Here is a 13,019-nt window from a genome sequence, read left to right as displayed (position 1 = left end):
TGCATTCTTAATCAGGTAGGATGATGTAGAGTGTGCACAGTTCTTTTGATCTCATCACCTGCCAGGCTAACTGTCAGAATGTCCCAATGTTCTAGAGTCTTTCTAATGGATTTTTTTGTTCACAGGTAATGTTCATGTATACAGCAATGGCAGGATGCGGTATACCTACCATCAGAGGCATGACAGACGAGAACATCAGGGTGATGTAAGTGGAGACAAGAACAAAAGGAAAACGAAAAGGGTTTCATGTATGCAAACAAAAAAATTGGTTGGTGTCATATCTCACAGAGCTGGTAGGGACCTTAAGAGGTCATTGAGTTCAGTCCCTCCTGTGCACAGCAGGACCTATGCCTGACTTTTTTTTTTAAATCTAACCTGTCCCAGACTCTTGAAAGTCCCCCTCAAGGATTGAGCTCACCAGCCCTGCGTTTACAAGGCCAGTGCTCTAACCACTGAGCTATTCTTCCCCCCTCGTGGCTATTGTATTAAATTGGCCATCCAGTTTTCTACTTTCCTAGACCAGTGGAGTGCTTCTTTTTAGTCGTGGCAAGTGAGTTTAGTTTTTTCCATCAGAGCTGTCCAATTACCTTACTTAAAGTTGAATTCCCAGGACTTCCATGCAGATACATGTAAGTATACATACGCAGATGAAGTTTCTCAGTCTGGATCCAATTCACACAATGGGAAAATAAATGTCATCTTCTGTTTGACACAACATCATCCTGAAATAAAATGATAGCATCTGCCACATGCAGCATGAACTGAAGTTTCTTTGTTACTTAAACACTTAATTCCAGAAGTCTGATATCTCTTGAAACAATGAGCAGAGATTAACTGAATAGTTGAGGGTCTACCCACTTTATATCTCATATGCTTCAAAAGCTCTACACCCACCTTTGCTGCTCAGGGGCTGCGTCTACACAGCATTCTGCTTTTGGAAGTGGAATGCAAATGAAGATGATAAAAATGCAAATGAAGCACTGATTTACAAATCTCGTGCTTCATTTGCATAATCCTGTGAGATTGTGTTTGCAGAAGAGGCTTTTCCAGAATCACGTACAACCGTGTGCTGGGTCTACCCTACATACCCCTTTGGAAAGGGGAATGCAAAAGAGGGCAATTGAAAATGCAAATGAAGCTCTGATTTACAAATCTCATGCTTCTTTTGTATAATCTCACACGATTGCAGTTTCGGAAGAGACTTTTTCAAACACAAAAACAGCTGTGTAGACGGGTTCCTTTGAAAAGAAACACCATTTTCAAAAGAACATTTCATCCTGAAACGAAATAGGAGGAAGGGTTCTTTTGAAAACGGGGTTTGTTTTTGAAGGAACCCTGTCTGTACAGCTGTTTTTGCTTTTGGAAAGGCCTTTTCCAGAAGTGCAATTTCACAGTATTGTGCAGATGAACCACAAGATTTGTAAATCAGCACTTCATTTGCATTTTCAATCGCCCTCATTTGCATTCCACTTCCAAAAGCAGAATGCCATGTAGACGCAGCCAGGATGTGTTGCTTGTTGCGTGATATCACATCAGGCCATATGACTCATCAGGCCATATGAAGCTTTTATAATGTGAAAGCCAGAACAAATAATCAGGGTGTTATGATCATGATCTTAGAGGAGAGTGATTAGTCAAAACTCCTGGTTTATGCAGTGCCTTTCCTACACCCATATGTTCTCAGGCACACTGTAAACCAGACATGTTCAATGCATGAACGCTCACAAAATGCAAAAAGGAAGAGACAGAACATTGGAAGATTTTTAATCATTTACCAACTTTTCCTGTCACAAACCTCTGTCTGAATTTTCAGATTTCTTGCTCCTGAATCACAAATTATCATGCCACTATCTTTCCAGCTGAGCACTGGATGGGGCAGGACTTCTAATGCATTCTTCTCTTTAATCAAGGAAGACACTTCATAGTGACAGGAGGCATTTCTGTGTCTCCTTTTGCTACAGAGGCCAATTGTGCTGCTTCTACAATGCTTCCAGCACCTTCTGGCTATGAAAATGAGACCGAGGGGCCATACATCTAACAGATTTCTTTCATGGCAGTGTAGTCTGTTAATCTCTGAGCTGATCTACAGTATGTTTAAAACTATTAGATGTGTTTTCCTAGGTTTTGGGGACCAGATGTTCTGCACTAGAGTGAGGAGGGATTTTAAGAGGTGAGACAGAAAGGCATACTCATCTTGCATATTATTGGGAAGGGGCAGCAGTTTAGGAATCTGCCAAGTGCCGTAGTATCAGTCTCTACAGACTGAAGAGGATATGAAATATGTATTAGCAACTGTCCTAGAAATGTTTAAATATAACAATGACATGAGTCCTTCCAAATGCACATACAAGACTCCTTCCCCGCCCACCCCGCCCTCCAAAAAGAAAAAAAAACAGGATGGTGGTTTGGGATATGTAGGACAGTATTAGTATTTGCAAATATGCTTTCAAAGCAATGATCATGGATTTAACCCCATGATTGCCATGACTATTGATAAGGATCACTGGGCAGTGAAATCCTCACAAAGTGCATTGGGAATGTTCTCTTTACGCTTTCTCGCTCTCTCTCTTTCAACCCCATTGAACAGTCAGTCCTGTTATGCCTTTGACTAATGCACACATTTCTTGTTCCCATGAATAAGGGGGACAGTACAACTGGGTGTGTGAGGGAGGGTGAGATGCTAAATAATCTATGCATGTAAATGTGTTGATGACATTCCATTGTATATTTCTGTTCCCCCTCAGGGTGGCCTTGGGTTGTTTGTCCAGCTGATGCCTATTCTCATCCTGATCATTGTTTCAGCTCTCAGCCAGATGATGGTCTCCAACCCACCTTACAGTTTGAGCCACAGGCCGTTAGTACCCATAAATCTCATACGTATTTAGCTTGGGGGCGTGCTAGGAGCAGGGGGAGCAATTAGAAATAAGAACTGGCATGTTGGTGGTTGGGATCTTTGTGTTTTGTTTTTCACTTTTTGTATGTTTTCTTGCCTTTCCCTATGTTCCTCTTGCTTTCCCGTGCCCCAAAACGTCATTACACCTGTGGTTATCGAGAAGGATGACTTAGAGATCTGCCAGCAGCCAGCACTACAGCTCATTCAAAGAGCAAAAATCAACTTCTTTAATCCCATTTTTCTTTTTTCCGTGGCTCTGCATATTCCCACTCATGGGTATTGTGAACCCTAGCAATAGAACCTCCTCCAAGAAGCAGCCACACCTCCTACCTTTCCTGTTTGTTGTCTCTGAACATGCTGAGGAGAAGGCCATAGAAGGTTTAGTGCCATCTACCACTTCAGTTCCTTCCAGTTGCTGTGCCAGAGGAATGTGAACTACTCCAGTCCATTCAGATCCATCGGGGTTTTTTTTCCCATTCTTACTGTCATGATAACTTAGTTTATTGATAAAATATAGTTTAGTGATTTAGTGGCCTGGTTCTTGGAATGAAGAAAAAGATGACACTGGTATTCAAGAGATATTCTTCGTGCATTGTCTCCTGGCCTCAGACAGCCATGTTAGGAGACTGAAATGCTTGGTGGCATGTCTGAACCATATTTTGTTATTGGCTCCTCAGGTCATGTTCCTCCTCTGGTTTTTACGGTATCAGGCAGATGGATGGAGCTCACAATAGATAAATGATTCTCATGTCTGCACAAAATGTCCTTTTTTGACATAACACACAGGTGAGGGGCCCTAGCTTGTGAAGAATATGCGGCTCTGTTTTGAGTGGCAAAAAGGATGTATTTAGTTTCCTGGGTTTCCAAATTACATTAAGCTAAGTGGGAAGAAGGCACTCTTGTTCTGAAATAAGTGTGTCCACACCTTGAGTTATTCAGGAACAACTCTATGTTTAGACAAGTACAGTATATCTAGATGAGCCTAGCTGAGGAACATATCCGTACATTGACTCTTTCTGAAGCGTCTGGTCAGTGAATCAGACGAGTACCCTTTTGGAGTTATTCTCTCTCCTGTCTGCATCTTGACAAAAGAGGGAAGGAATTGGGGAGGGGCAGAGAGGAAACTAGCTACTTTCTTGCAGCAAAGTGGATGCTGCAGCATGTTGCTAGATAGAGCAATTCTTGGGGTTAACAACAATCTGCAGTTAAGGAGCTGAGGGTCTAGCTTCATGAAGCAGACAGCCCCATTGAGAAAGCTTAGCTATCAGAGAGTTAAACAGCAGTGTCTTTGTTCTACTTTGACCTACATTCTGACTTCATTCTGTGAGCAAATATAGTTCTGAAATGCTGGTTTGTTTTCATTTTCAGTTTGAGGTCCATTAGTTTCGGAGATTTATAAGCAGAGACACACAGCGTCTTAGGGGCTTACCATGAAAGAGAAGGGCAGTGCATTTGAGAAGAAAGTAGCAAAAAGTATGTCAAACACTAGCTGCTGAGGAGCAGTTGAAGATTGTACTGACCACTTCTAAAGCATGTATGAAGTCATTTGGCATTAAACACCCACAATATCCCAGTGTTCCAAAGCACACCTGTGTAGCTAAGGGAAGTCTTGATGGATAGCGAAGTAGATTTTATTTCCACCTGGTAGAATGTTCCACCAGAGATTACCAAAACAACTTAAAGAATATAGGAAAGATATGTCCTTTGAGTATATTGATCATGCATGGTACATGTTTCTTGTCCACAAATTTCTACTTAATGCTTGAATAACATTTATGATCTTGGCTTTGGCTCCCTGAACTAGGTCTGTGGGTCACATACACAGGAGAGTGACGGAGCACTTGAAAGTACCTTATTATGTAGCTGAGAACTTTGCAGAAGAGTATACTGGCACAAACCTGAAAAATGTTGAGAGGAGCGTGGAAGATGATTACATTGCAAATCTTAGAAATAACTGCTGGAAGGAAAAGCAACAGAGTGAGTGGCATGGTGGTGGATAAAATGGAAATTTTCTGGGGCCACTTTCTTAAAGGTCGTGATTTGTTTTAGGAAAAAGTCCTTGTGTAGGAACTGAGATACATAAATCTTCGATGACTCAATTATAATGTCATAGCTGTGTAAGACCTTAGGCAGCCCATGGGCCCTGTGTCTGTAATGGTTTGTTAACAAATCAGTCACCTCTGTCCCACGTAATAATTTTCAACAATAATAATACAGAAATTATAAGTGTAGTGGCTCCATTCTGTGGAGCTCCTCTGCCATATAGATGGGATACAAACAGAATTCTCTGATTTCATATGGAATGGGGAAGGTAGGGCCAGGAGTTTCCTGATTGCCCAGGAGTTATGTCATTTTAGAACAAGGTGATTATAGTGCTTATGAAGCACTTATGTATCTTTACAGCTCCATTCTGTCTAATGAGCCACATCAGAGAGCCTACAAGTTGAAAAATGGAATCCTTTTCATTTTCAGTTTTTTATGACTGTTTAAGTCTCAAGATAACATTTTATGAGCTCCACCTTTAGTTGGCCCCTTTCTCAAATGACTGTACAATAGCTGATAATTGTAATCAGTGTGTTTTTGTGTGCTGGTACTTGAGAGCCCCAGCCATGGGATTGGTAGGTTTGGGGTGGAGCTGGCTGAGTACCAGCTCCTCTTTTTCTAAAGGAAAAAAAACAAAAACAAAAAAAGCACTAATTGTAATTGCTTTGAAACAATGCCCAGTTTGGGATTTGTATGCAAATATATTGGAATTGTTGTTTGTATGGGATTAAAAAGAGATTATAAAGCTTTCTTAGATCCCCACAAGACACTAATGCACTTTCTGACCAGGAAGTTCTGAATGTGATGCCCTTTGGGGCCTGACACTGCTATCCTGGGTCAGCCAATATTTTGCCACAGAGCAATTCAGTGGACCAAGCTAGAGTGATAAATGATTCACCATAGTTCTTCTTCCCCACATTGCCCTTGTGTTGCTCATTTAATGTACACCATAACTGCTTCCAGTTCTGAGCAGGTATCTAAAGCTTCCCTTCGGATGAGCCATTGAAGGCCTGCAGACATAGATCATTGTTGTTCTGTGACAAAGGACATCAGGTGTGTCCTATTCTCTCAGGCTGTGTATAGACACTTGCATTCCTCTTTTCAAAGAGGCATGCAAATGAGGGGAAAATGCAAATAAGGCACATTTACAATATCTTGTGCCTCATTTGCATATTCCTCTTTCAAAAGAAGAAAAACAGTGTAGACACAGCTCTTTCTAAAGTAAACCCATCTTCAAAAGAATCCTTCTTCCCTTTTCTTATGGGAAGAAGGGCTCTTTCAAAGATGGGGTTTACTTTCAAAAGAGCCGAGTCAACACTGCTTTTCTTCTTTTGAAAGAGGAATATGCAAATGAGGCACCAGATATGTAAATCTGTGCCTCATTTGCATTTTCAGTTTCCCTCATTTGCATGCCTCTTTCAAAAGAGGAATGCAAGTGTAGACACAGCCTCACCCTACTTCATCTGGGCTTGAATAACTTGAGGCCTCATCCTTTCCCTCATAAGAATCAGTGAGACATGGAGCTGATAGATTTGGCCCTTGGTGAATGCATCACACTTGACATCTTAGTGAGTGAATGTTTTTAATGCTGGAATTTTTCCTTTGCAGAGGAAGGCTTGCTGTATCGGGCACGTTACTTTGGAGATTCAGACCTCTATCAAAGAGCGCAGAAGATGGGCACCCCAAGCTGTAGCAGACTGTCAGAAGTTCAAGCCTCCATGCATGGATAGTCACTACTAGACCACTCAACAGAGGTCTAAGTACGAGCTGGTGATTTTCTTGTGACAATGAAGCATGACACATCAAAGATTTTTGTACCTATTTATATCTCTTAATTGAGATCTACCTCTTTGTGTCTCTCCTCTCAATATACACATGTAACAAGGAGAAAGCATACCCCTCTCTCCGGCACATACACCTTCAGTGGGATGGTTGATTTAATTTGCATGATAGCACCTCGAATGCTCTTGCAGCTCACGTCTGTTTCATAGCATTGCTGGTGTCAGGTCTCTGGGAGCAAAGTGAAAGGCCGGGGCATGTTTGTGAGTGAGTTAAGTGCCTGGCATCCAAGATAGTGTTACTTTTTGCCTTGGCCAGTCAGAAGTTGTTCCCTTTATCAAGCATTTATCAGATTAGGCAACTGGCAGTCACATTTCTATTACCAGTTTTTGTTGCTCTGTTGCCTATTTTATTGTACCATAACACTTGAAGAAATATGATCAGAGGGAACAGATTCCTGTAAGATGTTTTTCTTCCATCTGTTGTCTTCCCTAGACGTTCAGGCTACGTCAACACTCACCAAAAACTTTGAAATGGCCATGCTAATGGCCAGATCAAAGAATATTAATGAGGCACTGAAATGCATATGCAGTGCCTCATTAGCATGCCAATGGCCGCAGCACTTCAAAATTGCCATGTTTCTCTCCCATGCGGCTCGTCTACACAGGGGTCCTTTTCTAAAGGACCCCACCAACATCAAAATCCCCTTATGTACCTATGAGCTCATCCTGATGTGGAAACCTGATGAACTAGAGCAGTGTGGTGGCAGTTCCAAAGGTGTACATTAAAGTACCTCCAGGTTACTTATTGATTTGTGTATTGTCTTCTTTAAAATTTGGCCCAGGATATGGAGTCTCTCTTCTTTGCATCCTTATTTGGCCTGATTTTTGCAAAGGCAGGAGACCTCACCCATCAGCAACTAATAGGATAAAAGTAAAACACACTGACTTTTTGCTAATTTAGTTGAAAACCAGAGCTTGTTTAGTGGAGAACAGAATACAACTTAGCACGTTTTTAGGTGAACACACTCCCATTTTACCTGCAAAAAAGTTATCTTGTATTTCAGATGCCTACATTGCATACCCAAGTAAGATAGTAGGGCTGCGGCTCGGGAGTTTATTTTTTGGCAGGTGGAGCACATTTGAAAATTTTGGTTCTTAATATCGGTGCCCAAAGCATATTCTGAGCTCAGGTGTCTGCCATTTTTGAGCGTCTTGAAAGTAGGAATTTATATATATAATATGCCCAGTACTTTGATAACTGTTCCTCTTATTAAATGGAAATATTTAATTAACTTTGTCGTTCTCTCTAACACAGCATATCTCTTTGTATCCATTGTCTAATGAAGAGTGCAGCTGTAAGACAAAGAACTGCTTTAGCATTTTTCATTTAGACACATTACCTGTAACCTGGGGAGGCAGGTGGCGGGGTGTTTTCTGTTAAATGGTTACGGACTGAAGACTGACACAGTTACCACTTTTATTCCCAGACTCTTGAAATGCCTGAAGACTTTTGGTGACGTGCACTGAGCCAAGGTGACAGACTTTATATTTAAAGAATCAAACCTTAAATTAAAAAGGAATTGGAGAATTAACAACGCACAACTGCCCTCTCTCTCTGTCTCTCTCTGTCTCCGTGTTAGATGCAGCAGGCAGCAGTTAGAAAATAAAGCTGCCTGTCTCCTTCCCTTCTTTCCATCACCTCTAGAGTGCGACAGTCTTATCTCTTCTACAACACAGCAACTATTGGAACGAGTATACAGTACAAAAAAAACTGCAGCAAGCCATGAAGCTGAAGGAGAGCCTTCCATGATTGCACTGGTTACTTCAAACAGAGAGAGAAATTGGAAGACTAATTTTTTAGGACTATAAACCAATTAATAAGAAAAGAATCAATTTATTTAGAATTAATTTATAGCTGTATGTACGTTGTATTTTTAAACTATGCAGGGATGAGATTAAATTATTTAGTTTTCTGCCCAGTTTGGTAAACTGTAAAGTGTGAACTCTAGCCTGTTTTGGAGAGCCATCCAGCCTTGCAGACCTATCCAATTTCAGGTTGGTTCATTTGATGACACTTTGCATTTGTTTTATTTTTTTTTTTTATTTTGTTGGAGAAAATATAATTTTGTGACTTTGAGTTTTTTAAAAAAATCCCTACATCTGTAGAAAGGAAGATTGATTACATTGACCAGACTTCTGATTTGGTTTTGCTGTATTTAATTGGGGGCAGTCAACTGTACTGCAAGGAAAGGATTGTCCCAAATGGTCTTAGCTCATCAGCGTTCAATTTAGTTTGTGCGTGTAACTTTTTTTTCCCCAGAGTCTGCTTTATTTCTGCCCTGTAATCAGTGCGCAGCATTAGTTCTGTAAACAGAGCTTGCCATGAGCTATAGATCCTTTTCCTCTTTTTCCTAAACTCAGAAATCCTCATCCAGCAAACTGCTAGCTGTAATATGGCTGGTACCTTGCCATAACACTTCTGGTGTTTCAACCTGTGCTGAAATCCCAAAAAAACAGAGCCTTTTCTTTCACCAGAATCAATTTTGGTTGGGAAGATCAGAAACAGGGAGGTGGTTAATCTTCAGTTGCGTAATTGGGTTTTGAAGCATGTGACACTGGATCACATGTGAATCTTACCCATTGTCTAGCAATTGTTTTGCCCATAATGTATTTTAGAAGGTGAAATGATGCTGCTAAAAGCATTGGGTTTCCCCGCTTGAGCAAGCAGGACCTGGATGGGAGCAACAGCATAGCAGTCAAGATTCATCTGTACCCAATGTATCTCTTTGACATGTGGCAAGAGAGGAGCAAAAGTAGAATGAGTTAAGTTACCATTAATGGAATAAACTGGATTTTTCTCTACATTGATGTTAAATTTTGCCTGGAGATGTTTCCTGTAATACGAACGGTTTTCAGAGTTCTCTTACAGGGCATTTATCAAAATAGCAATGGCTGCCAAGTAGTGGTAAGGAGCTGGGAGGAAAGTGAAAGGCCAGATGGTTTTATATCTATTAGTTACTTGACATTGACCAGCTCTGTTTTTAACTGGATATTTATGTAGCAAAATAGTTATGAGCCCTCCTGTTCCTTGCAAGCCTTACTGTCCCCACTACTGATTTCAAGCTTTTAAAAGCTATCCCCCCCAGCTCTTTGGAAATAAAATATTTCAGAATAAATGCTGTTTACAGAGGCACAAGAGCTACCCAGCATTACGAGACGTTGAAGGGGGAATGTGAGAGCCAACTCATGGTTTCAAAAGGTGCTGACATCTTGCAAAGCAGCACTATTGTCCAGTGTCCAGCCAACCAAAACTTTTGATTTCTCAAGTCAGATATCCATGGATGGTAAGCGCTATGTGCAATAAAGCATAGTCCTAAAGGATACTCTCAGAATCTGTATTTCTTGATTTAGAATTAATTATACACTTGTACATCTATAAATAAATGTTTATAATGTGAGAGGCTCTGACTGTGTTTGTGCCTGTTTTGTTGTATTCTGACAAGTAATTAGTGAGGAAACAAGTCAGAGGTGAGCACAATGAGAACAGTTACAGCTTCTGACATATCACCCCGAGACTAAGGAAGGCACCCTAAAGATGAATTATGCTGAGCTGACACAGGACTCCTTTTCTGCTAAACACACTTTGCCTTCCAAATTGGCAAGGTCTAGTTGTCAGTGATAATGCAGATTGAGAATTCTGCAGGCACAAACATCAGAAGCTGTTGAGCTTTCTAGTATTATGTGTGGAAAGCTTCTATATACTAAACATTTGAATTGAAATAAACTGATCTGTCTAGTTTTGGGGGAATTATATTTTTAATTTGAGTGTCTCAGTGCTCCAAACAAAGGCCAGTTCTGCCATTAGCAATTTCATTCCCCTCCTCCCCTAGGAGGGTTTCTGTTTGTGGAAAGTGTACTTGTAAAAACAGAAGTGGGTCTGTCCCACAAAAGCTCACCTAATAAAACCACCATGTAGATTTTCCAAAAGGATCTAAGAATTTGTGAATATTCAAAGCTGTAATTTTTAAAGCTCAGAATGAAGATTTTTTCAAAGTAGACTCTGGGATTTAGAGACAGCTGCCATTAACTTCAATGAGAATTTTTGTGGTTAGAGGCCACAGCTGGCTTTGAAAATGTCAACTCAGAGCTCTGTAGGTAGTGGAGGAAAGGTCTGACCCTTGGCAGAGAAGGGCCCATTGTAGCTGTAAAAGAGGTGTGAGAACTAGTTTTAATGTGAGCCGCCCATTATAGTATCTTGCTTCTGAGTGACGAGTTGGTAGAAAGAGAAGCTCCCTCTGTAAGATACTGCTCTTTTGCCTTGGACTACAGCATTTTCTTAGTGCTGTTATATTCAATAACAGTGAGCACTTTAAAGAATAAATAGTTAATTTCCAGCAGTTCAGCTTTAATGAACAAGTCTGCAATAACAAATCCGGGCCACTATATGACAGAAGAAAACTAATGAAGGCAAGAATTACTAATTTCATACTTCCCAGGAGCGATTCTGAGTTCTGAGCAGTTCTGAACTATAGGAGTTTGTTTTTGTTTTTTTTTATAAGGAGGATGCTGTCCTCTTACAACAGAATGTCTGTGGTGGTTCTTGTTTCAGACTTTACTGCTTGGCCAAAGGGGTCAAAATCAGTCTGGCTGCGTTTACAGTGCAGTTTTTTCAAAATAATTTACACAATTTGCACTACTCAAATTGCACAAATTATTTTGAAGTACTATATTCGGAACTTGGTGCCATCCAAACTGCACTGAAATTCGGAATAAGAGGCTATTTTGAATGTTCTGTTATCCTCTTACAACAAAGGGTAACAGAATAACACCCGAAAACCATGGTCTTGCTAGTTCAGGACACCTTTGTATCCTGAAATAACACCCCCAGTGTAAACATAGCCACCTAGAATAACTCTGCTAACTTCACTGGCATTACACTGGGAACAATTTGGAGCACAATTAAGCAATAAAATTAATGTGATTATGTGGAAGTACCTGTAATAATGGACACTGCGTCACTTGCATAACCATAAGGGAGCTGTTTTAATGTCCAGGTTATAGATTTTTAAAATTTCTCTTAGGATGTAAATCCTTCACTGTGTACTTGAAAAGAAACTTTTACCAAGTTTCAAGACATTTGTACTTGAGGTGGCCAAGGCTGTCAGATATTTAATATCTAATGTCTGAACTTGTATGGATGAGATGGAAGACCTGCTATGTCATTCCGCTCATTGCCCTGCTAATGCAGTTTATTCCTGAGATATGCTCAAGTGCTATGTTCAGTCCAGCCTTAAAAGACTTAAACCTACATTTATTTCCCTTAGGATTCTATTCCACAGTATAAAGCAGGGAGCTTTCCCTGGTGCTCAACACATCATGTCAAAATTAATTCTAGAATTCATAAGCCTTGTTTCTATTACAAAGGTGCCTTGTTCTCCCTGAACTAGTTCTCTCCTTCCACCGTGTTGGTACACTTGCCTGTTAATTAATTATTATGGGCTGAATTAAACTTTATTTTGGGTTGAGTGAAAACTTCATTGAAACTGATGTGTGAATGCACATTTCTTAGGAAATAGTTAAGGGAGCACTCCTGAAAATTAGCATCAGTCCAAGAAACAGGAAGAGACAAATAGCAAGAAAACCAAGCAGTAGCCAGTGAGTCCAAATGTAACCCTGGGGTGAAAAAGTTACCAAGACATCTGGCTACAGAGGCTTGGGGATATAAACTAGGAAACTTCCTTTTGTTCTCAGTTTCACCTCCCGTATTTAGAGAAGCAGAACTTTGTGCATTCCTTGTAAATAAACAAAATTTCATGAAACAAAGTACCAGACTCAGATCAATTTCTACTTCCACCTGGAATATCCCTGGAATCCTGAACTGTGACTAGACATTCAGGTCAAACAGAGACATCATCTCTTTTCCACCCAGACACTATAGCTAAGATTTTATTTTAATCTAATAATCCCATCCCTTTTTTTTTCCTACTGTTCTCTGAATTCTTTCCTACTTATTAACACATTTCTGTCCCATGCTATGATATTCTCAGTGCTGTGTCAGTGCAGCCTTGATCTATGAGGCCATACTGTCCAAAATTACATAGCCTTATTTTATCACTATATTATGCTGAAAAATAGCCTGGTTTGCTATCTGATTTGCTTTCCTTTTTTCTATTTTCCAGTTATCGGTATTCCATTGTGTATTGTCTTTGAAATTATTTACAGTGATGGGTGTTTGCATTTTTCTAGGCTGACTTTCTATTTTTGCCTTTATGGCTGACCCCCCACTTGCTGTTTCTCAGTGT

General features: G+C 40.3%; 1 protein-coding gene across 4 annotated transcripts in view; it reads left to right on the top strand.

Annotated features, from left to right (window-relative positions):
* Window positions 1-10,175, top strand: part of DNAJB12 (DnaJ heat shock protein family (Hsp40) member B12) — a 29,824-nt gene extending 19,649 nt beyond the window's left edge. Inside the window, exons 5-10 of one of the 4 annotated variants that reach the window (XR_012646297.1) lie at window positions 126-205; window positions 2,745-2,854; window positions 4,698-4,870; window positions 6,545-6,690; window positions 8,205-8,250; window positions 8,358-10,175. Coding sequence is in view for 2 of the 4 variants with exons in the window: in XM_075000292.1 (XP_074856393.1) it covers window positions 126-205; window positions 2,745-2,854; window positions 4,698-4,870; window positions 6,545-6,666 (485 nt within the window). In the remaining 2 variants the exon portion in view is untranslated. Of the gene's footprint in view, window positions 1-125; window positions 206-2,744; window positions 2,855-4,697; window positions 4,871-6,544; window positions 6,697-8,204 lie in introns of all 4 variants that reach the window. The other 3 variants (XR_012646296.1, XM_075000292.1, XM_075000291.1) reach the window with 3 other exon arrangements.
* Window positions 10,176-13,019: the final 2,844 nt, after the last annotated feature.

The sequence above is a fragment of the Carettochelys insculpta genome, chromosome 7 (assembly GCF_033958435.1).
Source record: "Carettochelys insculpta isolate YL-2023 chromosome 7, ASM3395843v1, whole genome shotgun sequence".
NCBI classification, from domain to species: Eukaryota; Metazoa; Chordata; order Testudines; family Carettochelyidae; genus Carettochelys; species Carettochelys insculpta.
The sequence above is the reverse complement of the archived record's forward strand: the minus strand, read 5'-3'. Positions and strand labels throughout refer to the sequence as shown.